Source organism: Syngnathus typhle, linkage group LG10 (assembly GCF_033458585.1).
Source record: "Syngnathus typhle isolate RoL2023-S1 ecotype Sweden linkage group LG10, RoL_Styp_1.0, whole genome shotgun sequence".
NCBI classification, from domain to species: Eukaryota; Metazoa; Chordata; class Actinopteri; order Syngnathiformes; family Syngnathidae; genus Syngnathus; species Syngnathus typhle.
Genome location: NC_083747.1, coordinates 13,696,678 through 13,715,296, shown reverse-complemented (window position 1 = coordinate 13,715,296; position 18,619 = coordinate 13,696,678). Strand labels below are relative to the sequence as shown.

General features: G+C 45.8%; 1 protein-coding gene across 1 annotated transcript; it reads right to left on the bottom strand.

Moving 5' to 3' along the window:
* Positions 1–6,575: 6,575 nt before the first annotated feature.
* Positions 6,576–18,570, bottom strand: pianp (PILR alpha associated neural protein). Its single transcript, XM_061289478.1, has 5 exons — positions 17,227–18,570; positions 16,757–17,160; positions 16,217–16,295; positions 7,400–7,540; positions 6,576–7,113 (listed from the first exon to the last, which is right to left on the bottom strand). Exons 1-5 carry the CDS (start codon positions 17,235–17,237, stop codon positions 7,092–7,094), a joined length of 657 nt encoding a protein of 218 aa, XP_061145462.1. The 5' UTR covers positions 17,238–18,570; the 3' UTR covers positions 6,576–7,091.
* Between the last annotated feature and the right edge of the window lie 49 nt (positions 18,571–18,619).

Below are 18,619 nucleotides of genomic sequence, written 5' to 3'. Positions count from 1 at the left end.
AAAACACCGGCGTTATCTTACTTGAACTCGCATGGTACAGCAAGGCGATATCCGTCCTACGGGTGTCGGACTAAAAACCACAAGACAAGAAAAAAAATAAAACGTCTCCTTTTTGCAACCGTCCTTGGCTCTCGCCATAGATTTGTCTCTGTTGTCAAGTGAAGACATAGTTTGCTGATGAATATTTGGAAGCTCGTTTGTGATTCAGTCATCGGCGCACCCCGTGAGCAAAGAGCCATCTGAATGCCAGACAATTAAGGAACACAATCATGAGGAAAAGACTTTGCATTTTCCAAGGCTTGAAGTGCTTTTGGAGTGTGACATGTTCATCACAGGGGCGGCTCGATGGCACACTGGTCAGCACGTCAGCCTCACAGATAGGAGGGTGCCCGTTCGATTCCACCTCCGACCCTCCCTGTGTGGAGTTTACATGTTCTCCCCGGGCCCGCGTGGGTTTTCTCCGGGCACTCCGGTTTCCTCCCACATCCCAAAACCATGCTTGGTAGGCCGATTGAAGACTCCAAATTGTCCCTAGGTGTGAGTGCGAGTGCGAGTGCGAATGGTTGTTTGTCTCCGGCTGGCAACCGGTTCAGGGTGTCCCCCGCCTACTGCCCGATGACGGCTGGGATAGGCTCCAGCACTCCCGCGACCCCCGTGGGGACTAAGCGGTTCAGACAATGGATGGATGGATGGATATGGAAGGGAAAATAAGTAAGCAGTACCAATGTGTTAGATCGAACTTTAGTCAGTTCCTGAGTGTCCACTCTAATGAAGGCGGAAGAATCCGCCGAAACATGTCAGGTAAATAAACCTAAAGCAAATTGTTTGATATAGAAGAACTAGAGAATTAATTGAAAAAGAAAAAACAAGATGAACCTAGTACAACTATTTAGTCAGTTCCAATCATTTTATAGGAGATAGTTTGAGAAACGCGATTGTTTACAGGGGGCTGCCATGACACTTTGCTGAAGCTCATGGGAGTCTGCGGGCTTAAGCTAATGGGAGTTTGCGGGTGGCTAATGCTATAATGATAGCTGATAGTTTGAGAAACGCGATTGTTTAGAGGGCTCATTGGTTATTGGCTAGTGGATGCATACCGCAACCCTAGTCAACTTCAGTTTGTTGCAGTATAGCTTCGAGTTTATGCGCCTTTTAATCCGGTGCGCCCTATATATGAAATAATTTGTAAAATAAAAAATTCAATGAGGGTGCGCTTTATAATCCAGTGCGCCTTATGGTGCGAAAAATCAGGTATTTCCGGACTGCAAGTTTGAAATAATATCCTGTTTTTGATTAAAGGGGTGGGAATTGAAATGAATTAATTCATCCCAAAAATTATTCTTCATCATTATCGTCAGTTGCGGCCCTATTTTGCAGTGAGTCCTTTGCATCTATTGTGCGGAATTTATTGAAAATTAATTAATCAATTAGTGTCGGTTCATTGCGCTTGAATAAAATGTAAATACGCACAGTGGTGCCTTGATAAAAAATTTATTGGTCTGCAACCGCGCTCTCCCCATTCCCCATTGGAATGAATTGAAAGCAACATAACCGTGAGAGTGTCCCCTCCACAAAACCACGGCTGTTGTATCAAAGCGCAGGGGCGTTTGTCCGCCTGTCCGAAACTTGCATGTTCCCACCGTGATAACAGCCCAACCAAGATGTGGCACCTGACCAAAATGCCTGACACCCACAATTTACCGTATTTTTCAGAGTATAAGTCGCGTTTTTCTTTTCATAGTTTGGGTGGGGAGGCGATTTATACTCAGGAGGAATTTATATGTGGAATTATTCACAAATTTTCAAAATTCAAAACTCCGCGATGTAGCAAAACCGCGATAAACGAACCGCGACGTAGCGAGGGATTACTCGCTAATTTGAACTGCAACTGACGACGTCAGCGGCGCGGCGCACACGTGGCATTGTTAACATAAAGAACGAAGAATTTGATCAATGGATTTAATGATTTGGAGGAACACAGATGGTTTGATAAAATTGTTGTTTATATTATAGCTATCTGATACATAGTTTATATAGATGGGCTTGTGGAATAATTTGAACTGCAACTGACGACAAGTCCGACATCAGCGGCGCGGCGCACACGCGGCGTTGTTTACATAAAGGAATTTGATCGATGGATTTAATGATTTGGAGTGACACAAATTGTTTGAGAATATTGTTTATACACTGGTCAAAAAAATTAAAGATACAGTTTTTATCAGGATATGGCATGAATTCAATTAGACTTTTCTGATAAGGCTTTGGTCAGGTACGTGGCAGAGGGGGTTGTTAATCAGTTTCAGCTGCATTGGTATTGATGGAATTAACAACAGGTGCACTAGAGGGGCAACAACGAAATGGTCCCCAAAACAGGGCTGATTTTGCAGGTGGAGGCCATTTCAAGTTCCTCCCTCTTGATCTTTTTTAACTGTTTTACCACAAGTGCTTTAGCTAGAGTCATTATCACGACTGGGGATTTCCTAACCCTCCTGAAGTTGCGCAGATTGTCCAACTCCTCCAGGATGGCACATCCATGCGTGCTGTTGCAAGAAGATTTGATGTGTCTCTCAGTACAATCTCCAGAGCGGAGAGAGGCAGTTACTCTAGGAGAGCTGGACAGGACCGTAGACGGTCCTCATTCCATCAGCAGGACCGATATCTGCTGCTTTGTGCTAGGAGGAACAGGCTGAGCACTCCCCAAGCCCTACAGAATGACCTCCAGCAGGCTACTGGTGTGAATGTCTCTGCCCAAACAGTCAGAAACAGACTTCACGAGGGTGGCCTCAGGGTACGACGTCATGTAGTGTTTCCTGTGCTCATTGCTCACCACCGTGGAGCTCGATTAGCATTTGCCATAGAACACCAGAATTGGCAAGTCTGCCACTGGCGCCCTGTGCTTTTCACAGATGAGAGCAGGTTTACCCTGAGGACCTGTGATAGACGTGAAAGGGTCTGGAGAAGCCAAGGAGAGCGCTATGCTGCCTGCAACATCATTCAGCATGACCGGTTTGGTGGTGGGTCAGTGATGGTCTGGGGAGGCATTTCCATGGAGGGACGAACAGACCTCTACAGGCTAGAGAACGGCAGTCTGACTGCCATTAGGTATCGGGATGAAATCCTTGCACCCATGGTCAGTAAGTACGCTGGTGCAGTAGGTCCTGGGTTCCTCCTGATCCACAACAATGCCCGGCCTGTTGTGGCAAGAGTATGCAGACAGTATCTGGAAGATGAAGGAATTGACACAATTGAATGGCCCTCACGATCACCTGATCTAAACCCGATAGAACACCTCTGGGACATAATGTATCGGTCCATCATACGCCGCCAGGTTGCTCCTCAGACTTTACAGGAGCTCACTGATGCCCTTAGACAGATCTGGGAGGACATCTCACAAGACACCATCCATCGTCTCATCAGGAGCATGCCGTGACGTTGTCAGGCATGCATACAAGCTCGTGGGGGCCACACAAGATATTGAAAAGAATTTTGAGTTGCAGAAATTGAATTTAAACAAAAAGGACGAGCCTCCCATATAATTTTTTTTACTTTGATTTTTGGGGTGTCTGTATACTGAGCCCTCTGTAGCCTGAAAACTTTTATTTCCATCAAAAGATCCTTTTGTTCCTGAGACATTAAACTGTCCATCAGTATAGCTATCCCCCCCCAAAAAATTTCACCATTGAAATCTGATGTGTTTTCAAAGTGTTCCTTTAATTTTTTTGAGCAGTGTATACCGTTTTGTTCCGTGTATAATGCGCAAAATTTAACTAATTTATTGTCCTAAAATCTGGGGTGCGCATTATACATGGGTACAATTTAAAAAAAAAAAAAAAAAAAAAAATTTTAATTTATTTTAAGAAAATCATGGTACAACAAAACCAACAACAGGACTTACCGAAAAAGTCGTGGAACAAAAAGACAGGGTGACATTGGAGAAATCAACGCCAACAAAAAAAATTACATCCAGCCTAGTTAAGACCATACCAAAGACTATAAAAATGGGACCCATTGCCTCCCTGCATGTGTGACGATCATTGGGACTTAAAAAAAAATAAATAAATTGGGTGCGTATTATACATGGGTACAGGCTTTTTTCCAGCATCAACATGCCATTTTTGGGGTGCGTATTATACATGGGGGCGCATTATACACGGGAAAAAACCGTAATAGTTATTTGATATATAGTTTATATATCGTTATATGGGCCTGAGGAATAATTTGAACTGCAACTGGCGACGAGTCCGACGTCACGCAGCGTTGTTTACATAAAGGACGAAGAATTTGATCGATGGATTTAATGATTTGAAGTGACACAGATGGTTTGATAAAATGGTTCTTTATATTAAAGCTATTTGATCTATACCGTTTTTTTCCGTGTATAATGCACAAAATGTAACTAATTTATTGTCCTAAAATCTGGGGTGCGCATTATACATGGGTACAAAAAAAATTTAATTTTAATTTTTTAAATTTTATATATTTTTTTAAGTCATGGTACAACAAAACCAACAGGACTGACCGACAAAGACTTGGAACGAAAAGACAGGGTGACATTACCAAAGACAGGAACAGAAACCAAACAGACATCATCACATCATCCGACGGTGAGCGAGGGGCAGACAGGACTTAAATACAAAACACGTTACATTGATTGAGGTGACACAGGAAGGGAGGGGCGACGCGAACAGAAACTATGGCAACCTAGACACATAGCAAAACTGGGGACGAGACATGACAAATCTCCCTCGAAATAAAACTTGAAATCACCTTTCTTCTTGTTTGTTGTCAATCGCGCATCGCATTCAGCCATCCTGCCCAACACACTTAGTCAGTAAAATTCACAATTGACGACACATCGTTTGATGCGATGGTGCAATCCTTGATGGTGTGTTATTGTCAAATATTGTTTGTTTTTTAATCTCCATCACGGACCGGACGTCATATTGAGGCAGTATGACTGCGCATGCGCACTATGGATCCGATGCGCAGAACGGATGCGAAAGACACATCAGCTATATAAAGAGCGAGAGTTCAGTTTTCTTCCTATTAGTTTCAATTCACAGTTTAATTAGCAGTTTCAATCAGCAAATAACAAAATGCATATTACAGGTAATATTTTATTTCACAACACTTTGCCTTGTTCCTTTCGTCTCTGCTGTTCACTTCAAACACGCTCCATACGACCGCAATGCTCTCGTATCAGACGCTTGCTCGATCACCTGCTCGTTTGCTGTCACAATGTACCCTACACAAATCCGAATCATTTGTTGCGGCTCCGAGTCACGACGAGGGGCAAGTTTTGGTTTCCAAGGGTGTTTTTATTCCTCTTCAACGTCTCTCCCATACAGAGGCGCCTTTTTCACGTCCGCACGCTTTTTTCACATGTCTGCACTGAACGCGGTGGTGCCTTCACGGGCAGTCGGAGAAATCAACGCCAACAAAAAAATATATACATCCAGCCTAGTTAAGACCATACCAAAGACTATAAAAATGGGACCCATTGCCACGATCATTGAGACTTAAAAAAAATAATAATTTAAAAAAAAAAATTTAAAATTGGGTGCGTATTATACATGGGTACAGGCTTTTTTCCAGCATCAACATGCCATTTTTAGGGAGCGTATTATACATGGGGGCGCATTATACATGGAAAAAAACGGTAGTTTATATATCGTTACATGGGCCTGTGGAATATCAATGTGTGTTGGGTACGTCAAAAGTGGGTTGCTCTGAGCTACCAATTGGATGATGGAAAAATGCTGATGTCGTCAAATCTTAAATCTGCCGGAAACATTGCTCGTATTCTAGATGGATACAGGCACAAAAGCAATTGGACCAAAGTCCCAAGACGTAGAGAGCCAGAATTTTGTATTCCAAAAAGTATTTTCAAAAAAGTTACCGTTTTTTTCCATATATAATGCGCCCCCATGTATAACACGCACCCTAGAAATGGCATGTCGATGCTGGAAAAAAGCCTGTACCCATGTATAATACACACCCAAATTTTGACTCTCACTTAAGTCCGTAAACGTAAAATTATTTCAGAAACAACCGGATGTTATTCTGCCAGTCAGTATCACTGCGCATGCAGTAGCAAACTCGATAGCGAAGAAATATGTGAGACTCTCAACGGGATCACCAATATTTGAGTGATGTTCCAGTTATTTATCACAATTATTTGTTATTATAATAATAATATATATAATAATTATTTATTTTTTATTATTCACAATTGTCATGGTGATCTTTCTGGTGATTTCTTAACTAGGCTGGATGTATTTTTTTGTTGGCGTTGATTTCTCCGACTGCCCAGAAATGCACCGCCGCGATCAGTTAGGTTAAAATGAAAAGAGGAAAGTGACGTGCGGACATGTGAAAAAGGCGGCCCTGTATGGGAGAGAAGTTGAAGAGGAATAAAACCACCCTTGGAAACCAAACCTTTCCCCTCGTCGTGACTCGGAGCCGCAACAAATGTTTCGAATTTGTGTAGGGTACATTGTGACGGCAAACGAGCAGGTGATCGAGCAAGCGTCGGATACAAGAGCATTGTGTTCGTATGGAGCGTGTTTGAAGTGAACAGCAGAGACGAAAGGAACAAGGCAAAGTGTTGTGAAAAAAATATTACCTGTAATACGCATTTAGGTAGAGAACTGAACTCTCGCTCTTTATATAGCTGACGTGTCTTGCGCATCCGTTCTGCGCATCTGTAATGGCGGCCTCCGTATGATATCCGGTTTGCGATGGAGATTAAATGGAGTAAATGTGTGACTGGAAGCGCAGAGATGGAAATTTGGATGCTGCACAGCTATTAAATTGTTTGTTTGTGAATTTGTCACGGCAGCTCTGCGTTTGGCACAGCTCGGAGCCGTGCACAGGAAATTTACGCCGAACGTGTGGGGAAAGAAGGGAGGGAGGGAGGCGTGATGAATTTAGGTTTAAGACCTCAGGGAAGTAGAGGGGCTTCTGCGGCGGCTCCAATAACTGCGGTCCCTCCACGTATTTCACACTTTGGGAGAAAATGAAAAATGCTGCTGCAGGCGGGAAGAAAAAACAAATTCTGGAGGCTCCGTAGAAGTGGAAAAAGAGAAGCCTTACAGGTTCACCACCGGGATCCTGACACAGCAAGAGACAAAACAAGAAAAGGTGTTGAAAAAAACAATGGTAGTCTGAAGCCAGGTTGAGCGCAGCTGAAAGCACTCAAGCTGCATCCCGAAGGGACTGAGAAGGAGTGCAGCTGTATTGTTATCTTTATTGAGGTTAACTCCAAATACCCTTGAACACAATCGTTGCGCGTACCCCCCCCCACCCCCCACCCAAAGACTGAATAGTTGACAACACTCCTGGCCTGCAAGCTCCTCGGAGAAAAAACGCTGCTCACTTTTATTAAGCGAGTCGTTACCTTTCCCGGTCGGAGAAGGAGGTGCTGTGCAGCGTCTGCTGGCTCTCCTCAGACTCCAGCGAGCACGGGAGTGTGCGAGAGAGGGGCGGGGCCACGCCGCGAGATAGCGGCGGCGGATGCAGCGAACAGCTGCAATCAGAACTGGAAGGAGGTGAAGAAAGTAGAATGTGACCTTGTGTGGACCCAACCCACCTCTTAATACCTCAACAACTATCATTATTATACAGAAAAAAGAAAAACCAATAGCACACAACTCTTACTGTCACAAGAGCAGTACAGAATTGAATCGCAACTCACATGATCAAAACAGAACAAAAATAAACATGTCACACTCGGCAGCAATGCTGATCATTTAATGTATCAATGTGTGTTGGGTACGTCAAAAGTGGGTTGCTCTGAGCTACCAATTGGATGATGGAAAAATGCTGATGTCGTCAAATTTTAAATCTGCCGGAAACATTGCTCGTATTCAAGATGGATACAGGCACAAAAGCAATTGGACCAAAGTCCCAAGACGTAGAGAGCCAGAATTTTGTATTCCAAAAAGTATTTTCAAAAAAGTTACCGTTTTTTTCCATGTATAATGCGCCCCCATGTATAATACGCACCCTAAAAATGGCATGTTGATGCTGGAAAAAAGCCTGTACCCATGTATAACACGCACCCAAATTTTGACTCCTACTTAAGTCCGTAAACGTGAAATTATTTTAAAAAAAAGATCATCTTTGGGAACAACCGGATGTTATTCTGCTGGTCAGTATCACTGCGCATGCGCTAGCAAACTCAATAGCGAAGAAATGTTTCGGATTTGTGTAGGGTACATCGTGACAAACGGCAAACGAGCAGTTGATCGAGCAAGCGTCTGATACGAGAGCATTGTGTTCGTATGGAGCGTGTTTGAAGTGAACAGCAGAGAAGAAAGTGCATCTGTAATGGCGGCCACCGTATCATATCGGGATAAGAACCCATTTTTGTACCCATGTATAATGCGCACCCCAGATTTTAGGACAATAAATTACCGTTTGTGTGACGATCATTGGGACTTAAAAAAAAAAAAAAAAAAACTTTTTTTTTTTTAATTCATAAAAAGTGGGTGCGTATTATACATGGGTACAGGCTTTTTTCCAGCATCAAGATGCCATTTTTAGGGTGCGTATTATACATGGGGGCGCATTATACACGGAAAAAAACGGTAGTTAAATTTTGCGCATTATACATGGAAAAAAACGGTAAGCATCCTGCTCGTAGTTTAAGTTTGGCTAACACGATCGATTGGGAAGGCCCTCTTCAGATTTGATTGACATGGCAATGCAGAGGCTAAAATCTGTCAAACATGCGCATACTGGAAGAGAAAAAGACTGTTGGGGAGAAATGAAAACAATTCGGCGGATCAAACATGAGAATTACGGATGTAAACGCAGCTCAGTGCCCAGCGTGAGAAACGAGAAAGCTTGTTGAGAACGGCGCAGTCGTTTTCACGTCGGCAAACGCATTAACGCTGCAAATGCAAGGAAGGATTAGTTGCCCTCACTGGAGTCATTAAAACAATGGCCATGGGAAGGCAAGTGAGAGGCGTAGAGTCAAAGGGGGTGTCGAAATAGACGGATCGTAAAAGTCTCAGAATTATTTTGTAAGAGTTTTGCTGCCTTTCTGGCATCCTCTGTTTTAAGAGCACTTGTGGCTGTTGCGAAGGAAGGCGAGGCTTGCCACACTACCGACGTACTTAGGAGCTGTGGGCCCAACAACCGCTCCGTGGAGACTTTGGTATCGGAACGCCGCAATTAACCTCCAATGGAGAAGCTGTAACAGAACATGACTTTAAGGTTGCTTCGACTCGTGTTAGATTACGCCACCTCCTGATTTATTGAAATTAGGATCCCATGATTAAAGCAAATGATGATGGAAGAACATGTGGAAAGGCCAAATTGAACCTAAAACAGACAGATGACTTCCAAGGCCGGCTCTACGCAGGGGCAAGAGGGGGCAACGCCCCCTCAAACAGATGTACTGCCCCCTCGAATCAAACTTTTAGAAGTGAAAAGTCCGCTGATAGAAACACACGTTAATCAGCCCCCTCTCTTCTCTCATGTTGGTGCAGTGTGTGTCCTCACACAGCCTGCTGTCAGGACTCCCCGCCCCTCCGTAAACATCCAATCACTGTGAGAATGCAAATGAGGCAAGACGCAGCCGGAGTGTCAGGTTACAGTCAGCGCGGTAGGAGTTGTAAGAAGCAGTAAAAACTCCACCAATCTCGTCGTAATGACCCGTGATATAACTAATGATTAACGACAACTCAAATAATAGTTAATATAACATTCATATTATATGTCCCCTCCCCTGAGAGATTGCCACCTTATTGTGGTCAGGGGGTTTGCGTGCCTCAGTGATCCTAAGAGCAATACCAGCAGAAGCTTTAATCTTCAGGTGGGACACCCAAGCTGGACAGGTCTTAGTGTAGAGGCCTGACAGAGTGCAATCCACTTCTCTGGACAACAGCTAACAACTGCCGTGAAAACACTAACGGTGTTAAAAATGTGTAAAAAAAAAAAAAAAAGAACATACCCCCTTCACATTTCTGACTGCCCCCTCTTACGTGCATTCCTAGAACTTCTTGATGACTTCTTGACTATTTGTAATACTCTAGGGCAGGGGTGGGCAAACTACGGCCCGCGGGCCACATCCGGCCCACGGGACCGTTTAATCCGGCCCGCCAACCCTGAACAAATTGTATTATTAAACTTTTTTTTTTTGGGTCATTTTGCCTGCAATGACTGCGTTTTCCCAGTAGATGGCGAAGCGCTCGCCTGCGCATTTACTACCAGAAGCCGTGTCAGAAAGCTCGGTGCACACTCACAAGTGCGTGTACGTACTCAGTAGTACGGACTTGGCGCACTCTCGCTCTATTCGTATCAGTCCCGAATTTAGAGCGTGGGCTTTGACGACAGCATTCTTATAATTCGCGCGCTGAGCTTTCAGATGCAGTTTTGCGCTAAAGCCACCCACAAACCTTCCCCTGGAATCCTTCCATTAAAATGAGTGGCCCGAAAAAAAGAAGTGAGTGCCGAATGTTAAAAAAGAGTGGCCAATTTGGCTCGACGTACGCGACGTGACGTTCAGCCACATCAACATCAACCCATCACAGATCAAGGTAAACGGACCAACACCTCGGATCTCGCCTAAGAATTGCCACAACAAATTTTACTCCAGACTATGACGCACTAGCAAAAAAGGGAGACCAACAACACTGTTCCCACTGAAAATGAACGGGGGGCTCTCAAGTTTATTGTAAAAAAATGCATTTTGAATATGATTTGTACACATAGCAGGGATTGAAACTAGCGACCATTCTCATTTTCAAACAATGCAGGATGCTCAAGGACATTGATGCACCACCTATTTGCGACTAATCTTAACCTGTAAAGTTCTTAAGGCTTACTTTAAGGAGGTGTTTCCCGTTTCCTCACCTCTGTTACCAGGTGTTTGCGAGTTAAAACTCTGCTCTGATTTTCAGATACCCCTCACCGTGTTGCTGTTTTGATTACTTTATTTGGATGTATGCTTTCACCGATTCTTCAAGATGATATATTTGGTCAGAATGTTTGCCGTTTGATGTGATCTCATAAGATAAACATCTTTCATTAATCTGACCTGCAGGCACTGAAGTGATGGAGATTGTTATTCATAATAACAGTGTCGTATTTTATGAGAATCACTGATAGCAGTTTTTTTGTGAATTATTATTTTTTTAGTGCTGTTAATAAATGCATTTGTTTTCAAAAAAATTGTTTGGAATATCCATGCTTTACTACCTACTAAAGGCCAAGATCTTTTATGCAATGACCTTTACAGGTCGCTTATATGACTTCACACAACGCCTACGTCCATCTGCTCCTGGTCCGGCCCTCCGGTCCAAATTTAGAACCCAGTTCGGCCCGCGAGTCAAAAAGTTTGCCCACCCCTGGTCTAGGGCAAGCATGTCCAAAGTCCGGCCCGCGGGCCAAATATGGCCCCCGGTCAGATTTCATATGGCCCGCAGCTTCGGTCTTATAATGTATTATTTATGGACCGCCTGCACTGTCAAACTGAAAAAGAAAAAAAAATGAAACTTGAACCTGTAATTCCTCCTATTACCAAAGGGTGGCAGCACCACCCATCGCCGCTCATTTCTACCATGGCGACTGCAAAGAAAACGAGGACAGTTGACATTGAGGGCCGTCGCTTTCAAGAGAAATGGGAATTACAAAACTTCTTTGCTGAAAATCAAGGCAATTGCGTTTGTCTAATTTCTAAAGAGACGGTTGCCTTGTTTAAGGATTCCAACCTAAAGCAGTGCTTCTCAAATAGTGGGGCGCGCCCCCCTTGGGGGGCAGTGGCGCTCTCATTGTTACTTCTGTGACGTTTGCGACAGTGCAACATTTTACGACTTACAAGACAAGTTAGGATAGTCACGGTGGGGAGGGGGGGGCGCGAATAGTTTTCTTCTTGCTAGGGGGGGCGTAACAGAAAATAATTGAGAAGCACTGACACTGTCACATCATACATCAGTTTTTGTGAGGATCTGTGTGTGCAGACTAAGACCTTCTGCACGTACAACAACGACAAACCTTGGTTTACACCGAACCTCAGGAGGCTGCGCAAAGTCAAGGAGGAGGCCTACAGGAGCGGCGACCGCGAGCTGTTCAGGCAGACCAGAAACACGCTGAACCAAGAGGTCAGGAAAGCCAGGAGGTGTTACGGGGAGAACCTGAAGAGACACCTCTCTGCCAATCCTGATCCCTCAACGGTGTGGAAAGGTCTGCAGAGCATCACGGGCTACAAGAAACGAACCACCCGTCCTGTAGAGAGCCCAAGACTTGCTAACCAGCTAAACAAGTTCTACTGCAGGTTTGATCGGTCCTCCCACACAACGGGACCTCCTGCAACACAATCTACATACTCACCTCTCCCCACAACTGCTCTGTCCACACCTCTATCATCGCTGTCACCCACTCACTCTCTTGCAGAGGCCGCGCCCGCACTCCAGGTCCGCGAGGAGGAAGTGCGCCAGATGTTCCGGAGACAAAAGACCAGGAAGGCACCGGGCCCAGACGGCGTGTCACCTTCCTGCTTGAAAGTCTGCGCTGAGCAGCTGGCGCCCACCTTTGCACGGATCTTCAACCGTTCTCTGGAGCTGTGTGAGGTGCCCTCGTGCTTCAAGAGCTCCACCATCGTTCCAGTAGCCAAGAAGCCCGCCATCACAGGTCTGAATGACTATAGACCCGTCGCACTGACATCTGTGGTCATGAAATCGTTCGAGAGGTTAGTGCTGAACCACCTGAAGGAGGCCACGGGCCCCCTGCTTGACCCCCTCCAGTTTGCCTACCGGGCAAACAGGTCAGTGGATGATGCGGTCAACATGGGACTGCACTACATCCTGCACCACCTGGACACCCCAGGAACGTACGCCAGGATCCTGTTCGTGGACTTCAGCTCGGCGTTCAACACCATCGCCCCTGACATCCTCCAACAGAAGCTTATCCAGCTTGCGGTGCCTGCTTCCACCTGTCAGTGGATCACCAGCTTCCTGACCAACAGGAGACAGCGTGTGAGGCTGGGGGGCATCACATCTGACACCCGGACCACCAACACTGGAGCCCCTCAGGGGTGCGTCCTCTCCCCACTGCTCTTCTCCCTCTACACCAATGATTTCTCCTCAGGTGACTCTCCTGTGAAGCTTCTGAAGTATGCAGACGACACCACTCTCATCGGACTGATCCAGGACGGAGATGAGACTGCGTACAGACAGGAGGTGGAGCGGCTGGTCCACTGGTGCAGTCAAAACCATCTGGAGCTGAACCCGCTCAAGACCGTGGAGATGACAGTGGATTTCAGGCGAGACCCTTCACCACTTTTACCCCTCACTATCCGCAGTAATACTATTCTTTCCACAGACACCTTCAAGTTCCTGGGAACCACAATCTCTCAGGACCTGAAATGGACTGGCCACATAGACTCTGTCCGGAAGAAGGCCCAGCAGAGGCTGTACTTCCTGAGACAGCTCAAGAAGTTCAACCTGCCGCGGGAGCTTCTGAAGACCTTCTACACTGCCATCATCCAGTCTGTCCTCTGCACCTCCATCACTGTCTGGTTTGGATCGGCCTCCAAACAAGACAAGCACAGACTACAACGGACAATCAGAACTGCAGAAAAGATCATTGGAATCAACCTCCCATCTATCCAAGACTTGTACCTGTCCAGGACCAGGAATCGGGCAAGGAACATCTCTACAGACCCTTCTCACCCGGGTTGCAGTCTGTTTGAACTACTCCCCTCCGGACGGCGTTATAGAGCTCGGTACGCCAAAACCAGCAGACACAGAGACAGCTTCTTCCCCCAGGCTGTTGCTCTGATGAACTCACACCACTCATAGAGTCTCAGAGACATTACTGTGCAATAACATCCTGCTCCTCACACCTTTTTGAATTTGTCTACACTGTTTCTGCCATTATTCACATGTCCTGAATGTTGTTAGTCACCTAAATGTTGAACAGAGGGTGTGTTTCTACCGAAGTCAAATTCCTTGTTTGGCACGCTCAAACATGGCGAATAAAAAACTCTTGAATCTTGAATCTCTTAAAGAGACACTAGTAGACTAAACATGCTGACACATACGACAAGCTAACAGGGAGTAACCGCGCTGATAAAGTGAAGCAGCTCCAAGCTGAAATGGCATCAAAACAGCGATTCTTCACGCGGGGCTGTGAGTCAAAATTAACTAAAAATTAAATATTACTTAATATTAATTATTACGAAGTGGCCATGTTAATACCGTTGATGTTATAAACATGACACAAACTATTACTTTCTGAAAGATATTGTAAATGACAAGAGCAAAACTCACTTGTTTTAATAATAACAGACAAATTTGCATTACTTATAACTCCTGTTTAAAATGTTCATGAGGCAAAATAATTTTAAACTCATGTAAATGTAAGGTATTTCAAACAGTTTGTTCAATGTTATCTGACTCTTCAGATATGAATGAAAGGCAGAATTTGTGTTTTTAGAGTTGTTCACATCTGCCTGAATGCCTTATACTTGGTTATTTTGTCATTTGAAAAATAAAGACAATTGTGACAATGAAATTTGTTTTATAACAGTGTGTATTTGCATGAAATTTTTGTAGTTAAAAAATGTCTGAAAAAACTATTGGCCCCGGGCCCCTTCACTTTATTAAATGTGGCCCTCCTTGCAAAAAGTTTGGCTCTAGGGCAACCTGCTATAAACATTTCATGATGCTAATGTGAAACTGGCTGCTGGTGCTGGATTCACAAAAGCTTGAAAGGTGATTTGTTCTTCACGCAACCAAAACTCTCGTCTGTCGGGGACCCGCAACTTTGAATCGAGCCGTGTTGGCACCTGCATAACGTCATTGGACTACTACAGCGGCGCCTCGCTTGTTCACAGTCAAAATGCTGCCTTGTGTTTCAAAATTTGACTGAACTCCACCGGAGTCATCCTCAAAGGAGGAAGCTGTTCGGTTTTTATGATCTCGGCAGAGCGTGTTGTTACGTGACACGTCGACTGAAGTCAAATCAGTTCGCTACAAAGGGATGGATAGTTTTTTTGGGAGGGTTGTGTCGATCAAAAATATGAACTTGGTTCTCACTTTGTTGTTTGCCGCTGATGTATTGATAGATTTAGACATGCTCAGATTAAAGCTGTCAAAAAAGTGTTGCTACTAAAAACAAATCATCATCTCCGATGTTGATGTTGCAAGCATCTTCTGCTTCATACTTGCAAACGTTTTCTCTCCTGTGCAGTGACTTTTGAAATGCTAATGCAGATTCTTGAGGTCCCAACACAACAATAACAAAATCCGTAGTGCTAACCCAGTGCCGCCATGTACTACCAAACCTGGCGTGTCCACATCTTCTCAAGGGCTTCTGACCGCCCCGCTGCATGTTTTCCTCGTTTCTTTCCAACACATTTGATTGAAGTGATCAGGATCTTTATCGGGCTACAGCGGCACTCGCCTATCATTTGATTTGCGTTCATCGGCAGAGGGAAACATGCAACCTTTCAAGGGCTGGATTTGGACATTATCCCAACCCAGACCGTGAACAAAATTGCAGATTGATTTTCGAGTGATTTCATTTGGTTGTGAAGATATCAGATGACACAGGCAGTTTGGATTTTTGAAAAATTCATAAATGGCACAACTCGACACACATATGCAGCTCTGGACGGTGGCTACAATCCACTATACGCGATCCTTCTGAACCTCCAAACACGTGGACATTTGAAAGAGCTTGCTCAACTGCCGCCACCCTGCGCCAACGGGAGGCTTCAAATTCAGCGTGCCTGCTTTCTGCTTGGCAAGCCAACTGAGAGCATACACGATATATTGATGATGACCTATGCCAGCGACATTCTAAACGGAGAACGCCAACGATTTGAAATAATGCAACTTGAGTTGTGAGGAATCTGTTGTGCGACTTCATGTCACTTCCTCCTCTATCAGCAATGAAATTGTTTCTCGAACCGATCCCATATCAAGTTTGTTCGCATAGAACCACAGCGCTGATGTCAGTATTTTTCTGTCCCCTAATTGGTTGATCAGAGCAATACATTCACTAATCGATATCTAGTACAGTATTTTCAATCCATATTTTTGTCTCGTTCTCAAGCGCTTGTTATGATGCATGCGTATGACACACTTGTGATTTTGTAGCATGTTTTCTATGACTGTGGCGTAACGCTAGAAGACAGGCTGCGGGTAGTAAATATCTATTCTAGCCCAATGCTGCGTGATTGTAAATAAGAGGAAGTTCCTACCAGAGTTTTGCCGTGATGATGATTGCGGTGAGGATGAGCAGCGTGGAGATGGTCACAGTGACGTAGAACTGAGGGTCCACTGTAACACACATGCACGCGCACGCTGTTACGATTCTCCAAGCGTGACTGTGCATAATTGCGCAAGAACAGAAGTAGAAATCAATGAGGGCAGCTGATTATGAAATTGGATGTGCAAAAAGAGTCTGGCCTCCCACCGAAACGGCCATTGAACCCACGTCTTTTGCATGCAGGTGAGCAGGCCCATGGCGAGCAGGCCCATGGCGAGCAGGCCCATGGCGAGCAGGCCCATGGCGAGCAGGCCCATGGGGAGCAGGCCCATGGCGAGCAGGCCCATGGCGAGCAGGCCCATGGCGAGCAGGCCCATGGCGAGCAGGCGGATTACTCGACATCTTTGATGTCAACTTTATCAGGCTTCCCAGATGCAGTCGGCAGATGGGGGCAGACAATCAGCTTTCACCAACGGGACAATTCCCAGGAGCATTCTTGGCAATGCGGCACGTCATTCCCCGCTGTACCCACCTTCCTCCAGCTCGGCCTCCTCCGCCGCCCCCCCGTCCTCCACCCCCTTTTGGTTCCGGGACTTCGGGGGCACTTCCTCTTTGGGATGCGCGCTGACGTCGGTGTACAGCCAGTCCTCGGAGGACGCGGCGGCGGTGTTGGCCTCTCGCTGACTCCCATGCCCGCGCAGCTGCTCCGTTTCCTGGCTGAAGAGGAGGTGGTAGGTCTCATCCTCCAGCGGCTGCGTGGGCCCCCAGACCACCGCCCAAAGCGGGGTGGGCGTCACCTGGGTGGTGACAGACAGCTGGACGGCCGGGGCCTCCACCCGCTCCTTGTCGTCCCGGTGACAGGTGGAGGGCTGCGTCACCAGGGCGACTAGGACGAGGGAGGCGAGGGCGCTCAGTCGTGCGACGGGCACGATGGAACTGGAGGAGAAGACAAAGGTTAATGAGGGGCCACAAGTTGCCTGGTTTTCCCCTTTGCCATCTTACCATCTCTCCATCACTTCTCTGTGTTCACTCACGCAGCGGCAGGCCTATCATCTCTGAGACAAAACGAGCAAAAGAGAGGAAAACAAAGGGGGAGTGTCACGATTTTCTCTCTATGCAGGATCTGCACTGTGATCGGATTGGCTCTCTAATCGATTGGAAACATACACGCTTCTCGCGGGCCATTTAAAGTTTTAACGCACCGCACGCCCAATGGCCAAAAAAGTAGTTGGCCATCACGCTTTCGCGGCCAAGCCAATCAATCATCGTCGGCGACGGCATGCACGTCGTGCGCGCGCGCGCGGCGGGCAATACTCCCCGATGACCATTTGTTCCGACTCGACTACTTCTTGACCACCCAAATTCCAAGCAAATGTCACCCGCGACGTAAAGCGGTGCCTACCTCTGGCGAGGGGAGAGAGGGAATGAGGCGGAGAAAAGTGGAGACACGAGCGCAAAGGGGGAACAAAAAGCATCGGTTGCCTTAGCGACCGAGACACGTCGAGTCCGCTGGAGAGACAGAGGGAGGGAGGCAGAGCGAGAGAGAGACGGCGAGAGAGGCAAAGAGACAGAGAGAGGCTTGCTTCAGTCGCGTGTTTTTAACAAATGGGTTCAAATTAAAACGAACGGATTTGACGCGGCAAACAAATGATACAAAAAGCTGTTCCGAAGCTCCTTAGGAAGGAGAAGGAGCAATAAAGAAAAAAAATCAATTATAAAAACTGCCCGGACACTTTAGAGGGAAAACAAACCAGGGCGAGAGATGGAAGTATAATTGAATTCACATTCATATACATAGGTCACACCCACGCCGCGCTGGGATAAGCCGAAATTCCGTCGGAGCCGGGTGGCGTCGGAGTTAAAAATGTTTTTGCAAATTCGGGTTGTGACAGATTTATTGCAACTAATATTTACAGAGGATACAATCGCTCACAAACACACACGCAGGGCACAATTGTCAAATTGCGACCGAATGCCAGGATAATTATGTTGCCGTGACTCATGCCTGACGTGGTATTTTTCAAACGTGGGCATTGACAAGAATCCAATTATTCCATCAATTTGTCCGGCCATTTTTTGTCAATGGGTTTTGAGAATAGCATTTAAAAAAAAATGATAAGAAATAAACTGCGTTTCGTGGTAAGGTCGTATCTATGTAATGACTACTGTCCATGAAGGGGCGTGGCATCGAGAGTGACATCATGAGCGGCAGTTGAATCCAGTTGGCCGTTTTGTCTTTGAGTGAGCGTCTGGGCGTGAGCTGCGGCCAACAGAAGGTCATTGCGAGAGTTTTCGTGTTGTATTTGTGTGTTTGCCCTGCAGTAATCCTATTCAAGTGAGAGATTAGAGCAGGGGTGTCAAAGTCAAATGGACGGAGGGCCAAATAAAAAATTTA